We start from the raw sequence: 17,866 nt of genomic DNA on the forward strand, positions 1-17,866 counted from the left end.
AATTTGTAATTGCTGATAGCTTCTAGAAACACTGTCTGCCATTCTGTGAGAAATGCAAGCATTATTTAATAATAAACTAGGGTGTTTCAGGAAAGCCTAAAAATGGGGTTTTCTGAACCCAGGCCACTTACCTATTGCTGTGTGGTTGACGACATATACAATACAGTTTATCAGGGTCATTATAGCCATTATCTGATTGGGTTATGGAGCTTTCATCATCTTCAGTCTCTGATTTAACCCCAGATTGTGATGTGGATTCTTTTTCCTTTAGAATAGTGCCGCTTTTAGCACCTTTCTTTGCAGGGATAACTATTTGCTTCTTAGTTTTGATAGTGCCAAGTGATTTTGGTTCTTTATTGACTTTAGTTTCTTCTGTACTCTTTTCCTGCACTTTCTGTGTACTCTGTGGTGAATCAGACTGTTCCTGACCACGCCGCTTTCTCAACTGATTCTGGAGCTCCTTTAGTGTAAGTTCATCACTGTCACTATTGGTGCTGTTGTCTTCATCAGAGTTGGTCACTTCATTCATTACTTCAGGATTACCAGAACCCAGCTCTAGTGATCCAATGCCTTTTTCTTCAACTTCGGTGCTACCATCAGAACCTGTTCCTGCCTCAGAAGTTGCAACGGAGCTAAATTCATTGCCTTCAAGGTCTGTCATTCGGCGATAACGCTTTTGAGCTGCTGAAATAAATTCTTGAACTCGAGCAGATCGCTGAGTCTGTCGCCTACTCCTTCGGAGTGAAGGGGTTAACTGGTCAGAGTTCTCACTTAGAGCAGTGTCAGAGTTCTCCGCATCTACAGCATTTTCTCGCTTTGCAATTGTTGTTTGTCGGAATCCCCATGTCTTTTTAAATTCTTTACTGGTTGGGTGGATAATTTTTGGAGACTGATCTTTGTTTTCATCCTCCTTACTCTCCTCTATGGCCACTGTAAAAGTTACACAAAATATAGGGAACATTATAGGAAAACAACTTCAGCTTTGCTATCCAAAGTATGCATGCAAAAATCAAAACATCAAAATGAAAATGGATCCTGTGTTTCAACTAGGACAAGTAATGTCCCATACAGGAGAGAGTCTACAGAAGCCTGGGCTTAGAAAATGCATGAGAATTTATGCTTCATTATTGTGGGCCAAAGGGCCTGTTCTGTGCTGTACTATTCTATGTTCTATTATCCTTGAGGATGAATGAGTGTTTTTGCAGAATACTGCCTTAGTAACTGAAGTAAATTCCGGGGGCTTATGATCTCTCCTGGATACATCTTAAGATGGATAAATATTGGCCTTAACAGGACTACAGCAAAGGTATGGCAGGATAATACTTGGCCTTAAGTCCCACACCACCAGGTTCAAGAACAACTACTTCCCTTCAACCATTTCGTTCTTGAACCAACTGGCTCAAGTGGACATAGTATTGCTGGAATTTAGCAATACTATGACCAGTTTGCACTAAAATGGACTTTGTTTTTTCTGTTCTAATTGTGTTCTTTCTTGTAAAAATTGTGGTTAATTTGTTTTTCTTGTGAATGCTACTTATATGATGCTATGTACCTGTGATGCTGCTGCAAGTAAGTTTTTCATTGCCCCCATGCATACATGTACGTGCGCATATGACAATAAACTCAACTTTGACTCTAAGAATTAAATGGCAAGGAAGAGATTACTTAAACTTCTCACACTCCCATTACTATCGTTACTACGTTATTACCTCATTATTTTTAAACACTTCATACTCTGCTCCTGTATTGTACTGTTTCTTGCACTTTTGATTTTCTACTCGTGCACTGCATATTTCTTATATTCATATATTTACCTCATTTTTCTTCTCCCTTTCACAATTGTAGCCATAATTTCATACACTGTATCTCATTCACAAACATGCACACATACATACACACCCCACTCCCATACTTGCACTCTTTGCCTGCTTGCTCTCTCTAAACAAAAACAAACTTAAAATGCTAGTTTAACTTGAATGATAATTACATTATAATGGAACAGTAAGGAAAAGCAAAGTGCAGTCCACAAAATGCTAATATGGTGACCAGAGAACTGTTCCTTAAAACAAATCTGAAGGAATTCATTTTATAATTTAAGTTCTGGACTTTGCCACAGTTAAAATTTATTGCCCAACCCTGGTTTCCTGGTTGACACCTCACCATGTCTCCAACTCTAAATTTATCAAATTCAATACTCCCAAATATGGCCAAATGGGAAGGAAGTTAGGCTGGAAGAGTAGTTTCCGAGGACTGTCATCCTGACAAGAGATGAAGTGAAGTAGTAACATGTGGTGAGTATCTACATCAGGACAATCAAAGATTAAAGCAGAAATGACCAGAGGAAAAAACTCTCCAAAAGGTCTGATGCATTAGCTCAGGGAGGACTCTAAGAAGGTTCATTGTTAAAAGATATTAACAGATCTGAAGACAATAGGACAAAATCATTTAGCAAGGAATGTTACAGCATTAAGAGATATAAACATATAAATCAATCTTATTAGAGAAGTTATTTAACATAACAAACTGGCAGGATAAGAGATGTATAGATGAATCAAGGATTCTGAGGGAAATTGGGGGGGGGGGGGGGGTTATGTGGGAAGAAAGAGTGGAGCACTTAGAAATTACATTTTAAGGTTCCACTCACTGTGACTATGCACCACAATCTTTTTTAATATATATATATACACACACACACACACACACAGGAAACAAAATTAACCCATAACTTTAAAGTTTAACACATGTAAAAGTGCAACCGTGGTATCTGCAATCAATTAAGTCATTCTCAAAAAATCTACAATTAGAAAATATTCAATCAGCAAACAAATTTCCATGCTCTACTTCTTCAACAGCATTCTTTGAAACAATGAAACTGACAGAATGAGATGGCAGATAGAATATTGGTAGCAGAAATTTGGATGATTAAGAACATAGATAGAAGAATAAATAACACCGGTCACATATCAGCATATTATAGTTTCACTAAGATATTGCTGAACAATACAAAAGAGACTTAAATTTGGATCATTTTTCTTAGAACAGTAATTTATTTGCTTGAAGTATTTAATGTTATCAAAAGATAAACAGAAGGGGTAAAGTTATGTGGTGTAGAGTGTGGAAACAGTGTTACAAGAGATGTGGAGCAGAAGATCCTCCTTCACAGCTCCTGCACCTCTTCTCACCAACACCAGCCCCACCCCCCCCCCCCCCAACAAACACAGATGACAGAATACATAAATGGTGTTGATGATTAAACCAGATATAATGTTAACATTTAAGAGCAAAATTAGAAGAACAAATTTGGCATTAGTGATTTGGGCAGGCACAGAAGTGTAGTAGCTAGTGTTACTGCCTCAAAACTCCAGTGACCCAGGTTTAAGCGTGACCTCCAGGGCCATCTGTGGAGTGTGCACATTCTCCATGTGATTGTGTGGGCTTCTGCCAAGTGGTCCAGTTTCCTGCAACATCATAAAGATAATACTGGTTGATAGGCAATTGGCTATTGTAAATTACCCCTGGTGTAGTGGGTGACAGGAGAATCAGGTGATTGGTAATGGGCACACAAGTGAGAATAGTTTGCAAGAAAAATAAAATTGGGGAATAGGACTGATAGAATTGCACTGAGAGTACCATAGACTCAATATGCTTATGTTTTAATGAAATATGAGAACTTAACTACCCTGCAGCATAATTAAATGACCAACATCACAGAACAATGTGTGTGTGTGTGTGTGTGCGCGCGTATTTTTTTATTTTTATATATATATATATATATATATATATATATATATATCTATCTATCTCTATATAGATAGATACACACACACAGACACATATACATTATATTTTATTTATATACATCTTTCATTTATGTAACTGAAATGATCAATTCATTCTTGAACTTATTAACATATATTGGAAATTTGTTGGCCATGCACTTAAATAGTAGTGATCCTACCATTTTCAATCATTCTTTGACCTGGCTAGATACCTTTACTTTTAATTTTATTTACAGCGTGGTAACAGGCCCTTCCGGCCCAAAGAGTCCGCGCCGCCCATTTTAAAAACAATTAACCTACCCGTACATCTTTGCCATGTGGGAGGAAACCAGAGCACCCCGAGGAAACCCACGCAGACACGGGATAATGTACAAACTCCTTATAGACAGCGACGGGAATCGAACCCTGATCACTAGCGCTGTAATAGCGTCACGCTAACCGCTACGCTACGCTAACTTTCAATCCTGCTAAGCAATTTCTCATTTATTGCATAAGAGTAAAAATTTCAATACATCAGCTCTGGTTCAGTGTTTCCCTCACCAAGTCACTCTCCAAAACTAATCCACACCCACATTTCAGTCCTCTACATTATTGCACTAGAAATGTTATTGGGCATAAAATGAATCCTATGGAACTATTCAAGAGAACAGGAGCTCTGTTAGTGCCCTGACCAAAATGCTCTCTCAAATTAACTAATTGTTTATTGTAAATCCTTATCCCTGTATTACAATATATCAAATTTCAAAAGTACTTAAGCAGCCACAAAGTACTCATATGCCTTGGGGTAATAAATTTAACATTCATGCAAGGTTCTTTTAAATGAGCCATTTGGAAGAACCTTACACGTTAAAATTCTTCTGAAGCATTTTGGATAAAATGTTAGGGGAAATCAGTAATTAGTTTGATCTTATCTTTTGACTTTTATTTTGACTCTTTAATCATAATCAGTTCCTTCTTCCTTTAGACTTTACATAAACCAAATATAAAGACCGATTAGCACTAACAATGGTAGGCTTTTATAGTGAGGTACTAACTGAACCAATGCTTGGGCATCAGGTCCACATTTACAATCAGAGTTCCTGAAACGGATGGGGAGACCAAGCATAATGCGGCCAAGTTTGTCGAAATAGGGCCAGAAAATAAGCCGCAATGAGGACACAGAGGCAGCAAAGTTGATTAAATAAGAACATGCTTGTTACATATATTAATGACTTGGATGTGAATACAAGTATGATCGGTAAGTTTGCAGATGACATAAAAATTGCTGGTGTTGTTGATAGGAGGATAGTCATAGGCTACAGGATGATACTGATCAGTTAGGAAGATGGGCAGAGTAATGGAAGATGGAAATTAAGCCTATTAAGTATGAGGTAATGAACTCTGGGAAGATCAATAAAGGTAAAACATATACAAATGTATGGTAGGGTCCCACGGAGTATTGAGGATCCCCGAAGGTGGCAACAGAAGAAGCTAAAGTAGTGAAGGCAGATGGGGACGCATTCCATCATTAATAGATGTGTCGAGTATAAGAGCAGGGATATTATGGATCAATTTTATATAACACTGGTTACACCATAGCTGAAATACTATGTACATCTCTGGTCACCATACTATAGGAAGGACATGATTATATTTTATAGGGCATCTGAGGTTTAGCCAGAGGTTGGTTAGAATCTGGAATGCACTGCCTGAGTTGGTGGTAAAGACAGGGTACTTTCACAATATTTTAGTACTTGAAATGCCAAGGCATGGAAGACTGTTGACCAAGTGCTGTAAGTGGGACTAACAATTAGGTAGATGATGATTGGCATGAATGTGGTGGGCCAAGGGGCCTGCTTCTGTGTTGAATGACGCTATGAAAGATAGATTACGGAGACATGAAAAGTTATCCACTTTGCTAGGAAAATCTGAAACCCAGAATCCCTTAATTACTTAGAGACAAGGTAATATTAGTATTAAGGACCCAGATGTCACTGCACAAAAAAAAAATCACAAATCTAACATTCATACACAACAAGCAATTAGGAAAACAAATGGTATGTTAGCCTTTATTGTTAATAAGGGCAGCTTACTCCAGTTGCATAGTGGCTCAGTGAAACTAAAGCTGGCATATTATGTATAGCTTTGACGTTCTTAAACACATGCTCTAAGCAGCAAACAAAATTTCACTGGACAATTTCTAAGAGAGGATTGCTCTGAAAGAGGCTAGAATTTGTGAGATATAATCTCATTGAAACAAAATCCTTAGAAAACTTAACAACGTGGATGTTTTCACTTGTGAATTGTAACTATTAGTTAATCTCAGAAAAAGTCAGACATAAGAAGAAATATCTTTATTGAAATGAATCTTCAAAATCTACCCCATAGGAAACCATTAGATGAAGGAATTGAGAACAATCAGCTTGTCAAATGGTAGAGCAAGGTTCAATGGACCCAATAGACTTGCTGCTATTATTTCTTACGCTGTGTGAATCTTGCAACTAGAATATCACTGACATAAAACACTTAAGTACAATATTAAAGCCAACCTAAACTGTCAGAGGAACAAGTTTCCAGATCTACACTTTCAAAATACATTTCCAACCAAATTCAAACCCAGATAAGTATAGTCTTTAATTCAATCTTTCTGCAATCACTAACCTGGTGTATGGAGACGAGGGGACTTCCTGTTTGTTTGAACTGGATTGGGTTCAGAATTGCTGCTATTCTGTGAAGGTTCCTGAAGATCAGACACTCTATGTTCATCATCTTCAACTGAAGTGATAACATCTCCTACAGCACCCAAACTTAAGGCTGCAATTAATAATACTTAAATTAGCTCTCTTTTAAATCAATGACCAAAATTAATTTCAGCATAAGCAACTTTTATTTATGCCTTAATCTGACTACCAAGAAATGATTCAAGTATAATCACACATACAAATTGTTTGTGAAGACATCAGTATCCAGCTATTCATACATGCCATTAAGTTTTTCCCATTTTGCTGATAGTGATGATTTTTAAACAAAAATACAACAATTTATAAGTCTTTATGCTACATCAAATCACAAGGACTGTTTAAACATAGGACTATTTTAAACCAAACCAATAAATAACAATTGACTTAAGAGTCTTGCTGTGTTTCAAACAAATTCAACCACAACTCTCTCATTTACTACTTTGGACTTTTTGGAAACATTTCAACAGAATTGAGACAAAGAAATTTCTTTATGCACAATGTTGTAAAAGATCATCCCAAAGGGCTGTAGATGCTAAGTAATTGAGCATACACAAAGCTGAGATTTATAAATTTTAAAAGACTAAGGAAATGAAATATTGGGATCAAGTGGGAAAATGGATTAAGACAGTTCCAGCGATGACATTACTAAATGGTATAGCAGACCAAGCGTCATATGATGTACACATTATTCATGTTCTTTTGTTCTACTATTTAACACTCATGTACAACCTTCAAAGCATGAGAATTCCCATGCATTTTATTTTCCTGTAGTACTCATGAACCATCTTACAAATCTTTTGGACTGAAAGTACAGAAACCTTAGTGAACAAATGAGGGGAGGTGGAAATCCAGAGATGCCCCATATGAGAAAGCCTAGGGTGCCAAATGCTGAACATTTCTGTGGGTAGGCAGAAAGAATAGTCAGCATCTGGAATGTCCTACCTGAAATGGTATTGAAAGCTGATCCCATTAGTAATTCTAAAAGGCAATTAGATGGATAACTCAAAATGAGGGAGTTAAGAGTTATGGACTGAAAGTGTATTTGGTACTAAGCACAACTGTGTTTTCAAAGATTCAGCACAGGCAGAAAATATCCTGATAAATTTAATATGCCCCAGCCTCAAAACAAAGTGGTATTAGACTCAAATGAAAGTTAACCTATGGTTTGGAGCTGTAATAACGAGAGACACTGGGGCACCGTGACTTTTGTTCAAGCTGCCTGCAAAATGGAGTGTGTTTGGTAAAATAATCATCAAATCTAAAATAAAACCTAAAATAAAATAAATAGATTGAGTGAGCTAAGGCTTTTCTCTTTGGAGAGGAGGATGAGAGGTGACTTGACAAAGGTGTACAAGATGATAAGAGGCATAGATCGAGTGGACAGTCAGAGGACTTTTTCCCAGGGTGACAATGAGGGGACACGAAGGGACATAATTTTGTGATTGGAGGAAGATACAAGGGGGATGTCAGGGGTAAGTTTTTTTTTGTTACACAGAGTGGTGGGTGTGTGGAATGCACTGCCGGCAGAGGTTGCGGGGACAGATACATTAGGGACATTCAAGAGACTCTTAGACAGACACATGAATGATAGAGAAATGGGGGGCTATGTGGGAGGGAAGGATTAGATAGATCTCAGAGCAGGATAAAATTTCGGCACAACATTATGGGCCAAAGGGTTTGTATGTGCTTTAATGTTCTACATTCTAAAACCAACTATTTGCTTAGAAACTTAAAATATAACACAAGTGATTCCACAAAATATTAGTTAATAGATTGGTAACTTCCAAAATGGATAGGAAGAGTCACTGCATGTACAATGAAAGGGTAGAGTACCTGCTGTTGTGTTCATCTCACACTGCTCACTACCATCTGCCTGCAGCTCCAATCGGAATGGTGCACTGGATGATGGCAGCAGTGGATCTTTGTCACTTAACATGCTTGTTGCAGTATCAGTAGATTGATACGAATCCGTCTTGTTGGCAGAACAGCTTTCTCTAGAAAGGTTAAGCTGATCCTTTGACAGGAGTGGACCTACAAATTCTTGGCTGTCCATAAATGGATCCACATGGTGTGCTGGCTGCTGCAAAGAAGAAGAATAGGGCTATAACACACCACAGGCTTTACTGTAAATAACAAAGCACATGGCTAGAGCAATGCAGTATTTAAACCTAGTTAAGTGTTTTGTTTGTTTCATCATTAAGTTGGAATAGTTTCTTTAATTTTCCTTAAAAGTTCCACAACTTCCTTGAAACTTACATTACATTTGAATGCAAGAACATTGCAAATCTAGTTATACCAACATGCCTACCAAAAAAATTGAAGTTACTCAACAGCAATACCATACTCATTTAAAATAAAAACTTGGAATTATAGAACACCTTTCACAATCTAAGATCCCAAACCACAAAACAACTAATAAAGCATTTTCAAATGCAGTCAAATAGTATATCATAGTGCCACATATTTCACAAGGTTCCACATACAACACTATGGAATGGCCTAAATATATCTTCCTGAAATGGGAGGGTTAATCTTATGAGGAAAACTTGAACAGACAGGACATATACAGTAAAACTTTGATAATCTTGTATCTGGCTATTCGGAAATCCTGATGGTTTGGTTTCAGGTTCCCTAGGTCATGTTTACCATGCTCGCTTTTGACACACTGAGCCCCATTGCCACACTCCCTTTAAACTTACTGGATTCATTGGGAAATGTATTATAATACTGTGCAATATCTTAAAAAATTGATTTTAAAAAAAGTGTTGGGGTACTAATAGGTGTAACATCCAATAGACTGGAAAATCTGCTAGTCTGGCACCAAAGTCCCAACTACACCGGATTATCAGAGTTTTGCTATATATTCTGAAGCCAAGAAGAATTAGCCAGTGATCTCATTCTCATAAAACAGAGGAAGCAGCCATTCAGCCAAGTGAGTTTATACCAGCTCTCAGAGGAATTCCATCAATCACACTGGCTCTGCTTATTTCCCTGTAACCTCACATTATCTCTCACATGCATATCAATTCCACCCTAGTTCTCCTACTACCCACCTACATTAGGGATAACTTAATGGTCAATTATCCAACCAAAATGTCTTTGGGATGTTGGAGGAAACTGCAGCACGTGGGAGAAACTCACTTGGTGACGAAAAATGTGCAAGCTCCACACAATCAGCATGGGAGTTCAGAATTGAACCTGGGTCACTGGTGTTGGGAGGCAACAGCACCACCTGCTGCAACACTGTGACACCCTCATTGAGATGTTCTTAATGGGGTTTGACCGGGTAGGTGAAGGGATGAAGTTTCCCTGACCAGAGCATCTAAAACTAGGGGTCAGTCTCAAAATAGGTCAGCCAATCAAAATAGAAATGAGAAGAACTTTCTGAAGCCATAGGGAATAGTGAATCTTTGGAATTCTCTAGTCAAGATGGCTGTGAAGGCTCAGTTGCTGAGTATATTCAAGACAGAGATAATGAGATTTTTGGACATCAAGAAAATCGAGTGACATGAGTTAGTGCAAGAAAGTTGCACCAATTAAAAATATTAGCCACAATCTTAGTGAAAGGCAGTACAGGCAAAGAGCCAACTCTTTCGTCTATTTCTTTTGAAACTACATTCTTGTGCAGATTGATTTTTTTTTCCCAACCACTTCACCACATTGATTGCAGGTTCAAGGCATGGCTCATCAACCCTACCAATAAATATTATATGTCCAACTATATCCACACACAACTACAGAATCAAATCATAATAACTCTGCTTATTCACTGTGGAACAATGAATCCCAAACTAGCTCTGATGTAAAAGAGCTATTTAAACCAAATATTTTAAGAGATGCACTAGTGGAAACGCTGAGGAATCTCAATAAGCCGATAGCAGCCTAGAGACACAAACTGGAAGCTACCAGCAACTTATGAGAGCATTCAGTCCACAAAATTCTGTCCATTTATTCCCTTTTGATTACTTTACACCTCTCTTATATGGTGGGACAACAGCAAGATGTTGCTAACTGCACTTGCAATTAAAATAATAAAAAAGTCACATGCAATTACCAAGCATGAATCTGAAAACTCCTTCTCTAGAGGCAAATAGAGCAGTAGAACTATGAGTTTTACATGCAAAGATGAAAAGCAGAACCAACTCAAATCACTGAGCATGCTTTTATTGCTGGTTATTGCTAAATGTTTAAAATTGTGGGTAACAGGGAAACAGCTGTACTTCTGTCACAGGAAATAACCTGCAAAACTGCATGTAAAGAACTATTGCCAAATTGCCCACTCAACCAATGGGACTAATCACTCCAGCTCAGCACAAGAAAGCCCAACCACTAACAAGCAGTATCAAAAGGGTATGTGGCAAAAGACAAGCAGCATCCAATTGTAGATGCAAGAGACTGCAGGTGCTAGAATCTGGAGCAATAAATAATCTGCTGGAAGAACTCAGCAGGTCGAGCAGCATCTGTCAGTTCTGATGCATGGTTTCGACCTGAAACGCCAACAATTCCTCCTCTGCCAACCACCTCCTCCCCACCCCCCCCCCCCCCCCCCCCACTGCTGCTTGACCCACTGAGTTCCTCCAGCAGATTATTTGGAGCATCCAACTGTAGTCTGGATGGCTGACAGGGGTTAGGTTATGTTCTAGGGACAGATAACATAGTGGTTACATTACTGAATAAGCAATCCAAAGTTTAATGAATAAGATGCATAACTTCAAATCTCGTCACACAATTTAAATTCAGTTAAGTAAATGTGGAATAAAAATCTTTGTAACAGTAAAAGTGGCAATAAAACCCATCTTGTTCACTAATGGCATATTTCCACACCTAAAGGACATTCTTACCGTTTCTGGCCACACCAATACATTTGAATCTAACCATATAATGAAGTGGGCTAGCAAGCCATGCAGTTCAAAAGAGTAATTTTGGGGGTGGGTAATACATGCTGACTTTAACAGCAATTCCCACACCCTCTAATATAAGGCATTCCTCCCTCCAGGACCAAGAATACAACATTGTGGAGATCAACATTCTCTGCAATAAATCTCGTTAAGTTAGTGTACATTTCAAACTGCTGGACATAAAAACCTCAATGCTGCCTATCTCCCAAATCTGCTAAGAAGTCATATACCCAAGCATTCTACTTGCTCTTTCAATTTCTTTTTACATTACCCGGATACCAAACCTCACCAGTATCCAGATATTTCTCCAGAGACAAATAATCCACCATCAATTTCCTTAAATCTTTGCTGAATTTCAAAATGCTGAATGGAAGCTCGTTGCTATGTATAAAGGTGATGAGTTAGGTAGGAAAATTACTGAATTTTAATTTATATGATTCTGATACTCTGAAGACAAATAATATTAAATGTAATATACAAGAAATTCAAATTTAATTTGGCACTAACTCTTCTCATGACATTAAACTGCTTCAGGTCTCTTCATATTCCAAATTCTTTTATGATATTAAAATTTGCTTATATTATTTAGTTTGTGTACACAAATTAGAAAGGTATATCTATTATTAAAACTAAAGCACCCTACAGCACCTTCCCTTCTGTAGGGAGGAGCTCAGTGCATTGAAAAAAATACTTGGAAGAGTATTTTATGGTCAAGACAACTATAATAAAGGCTGGACAGCAGAAGTAATCTGATCTGGAATGGACATGGATCAAGTGGCCTCCTCCTGTACCATAAATACCATGATTAAGATTGTCACACAGTCTTACTTTTCTTTAATTTGTTCATGCACAAGTACCATAATGAAGTAGAAAAATTACTAGGTTAGTAATTCAGACACAGAACCAAACACTTAAGCTTGAGAACTAGTACCCAACCTTAAAAATGTCCTGAAAACAAAAACAACACGTAGGAGTGACTATAAAACCAAAGGACAGTTGTAAAGAGAAATCTGCCATTGTTACCCAACACTGCCTGCAATTCTGATCTCACACATCAATTCTTGCGTAGCTCCTGAAGTGAATTCAGAAACATGCAGAATAGCAGGCAGAGAACAGAATTCAACAATCCCCATGAATATTTCCAAAAAAATGTTTCAAATGTACTAACTTTCATTTCTATTTTTCCCTTTTAGGAGTACAACCTTTCTCCAATTAACAGAAGTTTGGCACACGGATTCCCTGGATTTAAATTAACTTATGAATGGTCTAGATAAATTGCTTCCATTTATTGCCAAATCAGTATCATGGAGTAAGGGCTCAAACACCATCAGAACATTTAGTTTAAAAAATAAGTTGAGTTATTGGAACTTGGGGAACTTGGTGGGTCAGATGAGGACTAATAACAAAGGGAAACTGGGAAGCAATAGGTACGTGGATGTTACACTGAAATTATCAAAAGGATAAGCAAGCTTCAGCTGAAGATCCAGCAACATCTATATTTTGAATGACCACCTTCAATGCTATAATTTCCATAATCCACTTCCTTGCACATTGGCCCTATTTATATTCTATGGGGAGGCAGAAGCAACATAAAAAGATACAAGAATTTGGAAAAGGTTTTCAATAGACTTCCCTGCAGATATATGCTTATTGAGCAATTATGAAAATGCTTTAAACTACTGCAGCCAAATCAATAGAAGGAACAAAAGAAACAAAATTATATAAATGTAGCGATCAGTTAAATTCCAAATTAATTTCCATTAGCAACTTTGTAATAAGCCATGGCACAATGCTGTAATGCAATCTGTGCATCTACACATTGTAATTGTAAGTAGTTGACATGATCTTTCATCTTCTCAGAGTATTCCTAAACACTTCATAGCTAATGAAATGCTTCTGCTAAAGCAGATTTACAGCAGGGTCTTAATAACAGTGACATGAATGACCAGTTGATCTCCCTTTAGTAACAGTGTCCAAGTCAGCAACGTGGACTACAACTCAAGCCTTGCTTTAACATCTCATAAGGACTGTACCTTTAAAAAAAATTGCCATAATGGAACACAAAGGCTGTATTCAAATTATTAGTTACAACTTGATCCCATGATCTTCAAGCACATATACTGTATGGTTTTGAAAAAAAAGTTTCTTAACATGAGTTCTTATTTGCAATAATCTTTGAATCATTAAATCATTTGGGAAACTGATCCAATTCAGATTATGTAAGTTATGGGTGCACTTTTAAGCCTTTTTATGATATTCCCCAAGATCAGCACTAATTGTCTACCTTCTATGCAATTCCCCTGCACTATCCCCATTTTCCTTGATTCCGAATCAATCTGTGTTCTAAAAGAACTTAATGACCACCCCTCCAGGATAATGAATTCAAAGATTCACATCTTCCTATCAGAAGAAATTCTTCCTCATCTCAGTCCTAAATGGCCTACTCCTTACGCTGTGATGGCCGGCTCCTGGGCCAGGAGGAAAATCTTCCATCCCCACCCTGTCAAGACCTGAAAATTCCATGTGTCTCAATGAGCCCTTCTCACATTTTTCTAAACTCTACAGAATGTGGGCTTTGCCTATTCAATCCCTCCTCATACAGCAAATCTGCTATCCTGAGGAAAGATGCCCATAACTGTATACAATACTCCAGGTGCAGTCCCAAGACCCTATATAATTGCATCTTTATTCCTGTACTCAAATCCTCTCATAATAAAGACCAACTATTTGCCTTGCTAATCTCTTGCTGCTTCTGCACCTGAGCTTTTGGTGACTTGTGTACACAAGGTCACCTAGGTCCCTTTGAATATCACCATTACCCAATCTCTCACCATTTTAAAAATACTGTGCTATTTTATTCATCAAAGTGGATACCCGCACATTTTTCCATTCTTTACTATATCTGGCATGTTCTTGCCCAATCACACAGCTTATCTGTAGCTGATCAAAACTGCCTTCTCTCATCCCCACGTCATTTTGTATCATCACTGTCTTCTTCCATGAAGACAAACAAAAATATTTTTAATTCTTTTACTTCTTTATTCCTCATTATAAATTTACCCACAATTTGCCCTCGCTGGTTTTGTTTTCCCCTTTTAACATGTCTTTAGAAGCTTATAGTCTGTTTTTGTGTTTATTTGTGGTAGAAACTGGAGATAATCTACTCAAGTCAAATGCAGTAAATCTCTCAATGAAATTACAGTATTTAGTCAATTTCCAAATGCTGTTGACAGTGTCTATTTTGTTCCCTTCTCTTGTTATTCTCACTTAAGTTTTGAGGAACTTGGAAAACAAGCTAAACACATAATGCCAAGCAACATGACTAAAACAAGTAGTACAACTTAGCCAGCAAGATGCTGGCCTGTTCAAATAAGATAAAACCAGTGTCTAGCATAACAGCAATCGTCCCGTTTATTGCAATAACGCACTTGCACTTTAGTAGATTGAACTTCCACCACTAATATCTGCAGGACACTTTCCTGCCACCAAAGGATGAGGGTTGATTGAGGCCTAGCAAACTGCTGTAAAAAATTCAATTGTATTACTGCAGTGGTGTAGTGCATTAAACATTTCTATCTTCAAAGTATTTAGCATACTATTCAAGAGTATTGTTAGATTTCTTTAACAGCAGTAACGTCCAGGATGCTGTTCCTCTCCTCTTTCTGAACAGTACTCCTTTGTTTCTTTTCACCACCACCCAACAGTCCCCCACCCCCTCCCCCAACTGGTGCATTGCCACTACCCTGCAGTTACCAACAGCTTTCAAAATACGTCCAAGAAATTACAAGGCATGCATTAATTAAAAAGTCAATCATACTACTGTGCCTCTAGCTGGACCAAATTTCTACTGGCACACTCTAAAGAGACACATTCCACGGGTAGCAACAGATAATGCAAACATAAAAAATAATTACTGAAGAGCTCAAAAACATCATTATTGATATTATCACAATGGTCCTCCTTCAGCAAACCTTTGGGATCAAGGGCGACATACTTTCCATTCAGTTATGTTTTCTAGGGTGACTAACAGTAACTGGGCTCTCACTTCAGATGTACCGATGCGACTGCCTCGTGTCTCACCCGTTGACTCTTAACTGTCTCCTGAGTTCATGGGCAAATAAAGATAACAGTAAAAGCCAGCAATGTCCACATCCCATGAGCAGATTAAAACAAAATCTTAAAATTGCTAAACTGATTGTGTGACAAAATGGAAAGATTTCTGTATTGTTTATTTTACTTCAACCAATTCCAAAAGGGCCAGGAATAAAATGGAGGTGATATTTTCTGACAAATGAATTTTGAAGACAACTACTTCAAAGTACTAGCTGGGTTACTTCATCTGGAAATTAGCCAGAAACCAGGGATCATTGTTCTGAAAACTAATTAAGTTGCACATTATCACAACATGAAAAGGTACACTGGAAACAAGTACCATAACTACCACAATCTACACAGTAGCTCATGCTACTTTTTTTAAAAATGGAAGGATCCTATAGGTTCAATGGATCATTTTTCTCTAATGTCATCATCTCTGGCATGGTAATCCCAAAGTTCTCCTATTTTAGGATTCTGAAGCCATCGGTGCCTCCATAACATCCTGTTCTTACATTGGAAAGATCAAATGCAGACTGTTAAACTGTTTTGTTGATCACCTCTATTCAGTCCAAATCTGATGCCAGATTTCCCTTTATCATTTTAATTCTCTGCCACCTTTACCACTTTTCCAATGAAGTTCAGTGCAACTTGATTAATAGCACTTCATCTTTCAATCATGTTACAAGCTTCCAAACTTAGAGTTCAAGAATCATAGCCACTGATATTTTCCAGACTGCAGCTGTTGATACCATTTTCATCTTTTTCCTTTTTTTGTCCAATTACCATTCCCTTTTCCCTTGCACCATCACTCGATTTGTCATTTCTCTTCTGCCTGCTGTCTCATTATTCAACCCTTTTGTTATCATATGCTCTTTCAGTGCTTCTGTACTCCTCAAAACCTGTTAATTCTTAACCTGTTGAAATGTAACGTAGCCTTTCTTCTCACAGATCCTGCCTGACCCATTTCTAATATTTTCTGTTTTTGTTGTAACATTTTTCTATTGTACTTGGTTGTTTTGTATACTTTCTCTGAGGTACAATACTCCAATTTCCCGCCATTGGTGTTTGACAATATAACACTTCCAATCCTTCTGCACTCAAGACAAACAGCAAAAACTGCCAGGCCAACTTCATTAGTATGTTAAAGCTCCACAATCTAAGCTCATAAACTTGAACTGCTAATTACAAATCCATTCCACAACTGTCATGGATAACAAAACAGCAGATGCTGGAACAAAAAAAGAAATGCTTTAAGAACTGTCAGTCAAGCAATAACTGTGGAAAAAGAAACCAATTAACATTTTGGGTCAGGGACTTCCTCAGAACAGCTGAGGAAGGGTTCCTGACCCAAAATGTTAACTGGTTTATCTTTCCACAGCTACTGCTTGACTGGTTGTGTTCTTCCAACATTTCTGTTTTTGATCCGCAATTGTCAGGTTTAGGGAAACTATGTGCAGATAAGAATAATTGCTCAATTCCCATTCAAAACAAGTTTCCAATTAATCAAAACACAATGAATTTATGTTCTAAAAGGTGCTTTCCTCAAATCAGGGAAACAACGTTGGAGTACAAGTGCAAGATACACGTATTCATCTGGTAACAGGTTAACAGACATAAAGGTTTCAGTCTGATTAAATGCCAAGGTCATAAAACAAGCATAACCTTATACAAAGGGTGTATGCAGCACCTTCACTGCAATAGCTCTGACCTCACCTTAATCTCCCAGATGAAATTCAAAATACTGAATCCACTTCAATGTAGGATTCAAGAAAATTAAGGGGAAAGAATTTCATTTAGACATCAAAGGTGGCATGTTGTTCATAAAAATTGATGCAAGAAAATAAGTCCTGCCATTAACAGGTATGTGGATAAGAAATGGTATTTCCAACACAATTTGAATTCTTATGCAAAAGAAAAGCAAAATTGAGAAAACAGTCAAGTGGCTACGAACTTTGGACTCAGAAGTTGTTCTACAGAGCAGATATCACTGCAATAAGTTTCCAGTGCCTGACACATGTCAATAGTGTGTCGTTTGGCCTGGCGTCTCAACAGATCAGCAATTTTAGACTTGGCAAAACCTCAAAAAGGCATCCTGACGTTAGGCAGACGTAGAGGCTGGATATACAAATCAACCCACTGATGGATTTCCAGCATCTCTGAAAAGAACAATACCAAACTAACAGCTATGAGGAATGGAATGACAAATAAATGGGGCAGTGTAGGGCAAGCTAGATAGATGTCCTGAGTTTGGTGGCATTCATCCGTAAATTTGAATTAAGCAATCTTCTACCTGTCACCATTACAAATTAGAATATTCATATTTTCAAAAAAATCAGAAGACCCGATTCACAGACAAGTTTGCTTTACCAAAGTT

The 17,866-nt window shown here is 37.7% G+C and overlaps 1 protein-coding gene across 10 annotated transcripts in view; it reads right to left on the minus strand.

The window, feature by feature from the left end:
- The window catches only part of LOC127578673 (death-inducer obliterator 1-like), a 113,253-nt gene that overhangs the window by 72,350 nt on the left and 23,037 nt on the right, over window positions 1–17,866 (minus strand). For 5 of the 10 annotated variants that reach the window (XM_052030938.1, XM_052030939.1, XM_052030946.1 and 2 more), the window contains 3 exons: window positions 8,333–8,579; window positions 6,420–6,572; window positions 132–930 (listed from right to left, as the gene is read on the minus strand). In XM_052030938.1, coding sequence (XP_051886898.1) covers window positions 132–930; window positions 6,420–6,572; window positions 8,333–8,579 — 1,199 coding nt within the window. The remainder of the gene's footprint in view (window positions 1–131; window positions 931–6,419; window positions 6,573–8,332; window positions 8,580–17,866) is intronic. The other 5 variants (XM_052030940.1, XM_052030947.1, XM_052030942.1 and 2 more) reach the window with 2 other exon arrangements.

Source organism: Pristis pectinata, chromosome 16, assembly GCF_009764475.1.
Source record: "Pristis pectinata isolate sPriPec2 chromosome 16, sPriPec2.1.pri, whole genome shotgun sequence".
Taxonomy (NCBI): Eukaryota; Metazoa; Chordata; class Chondrichthyes; order Rhinopristiformes; family Pristidae; genus Pristis; species Pristis pectinata.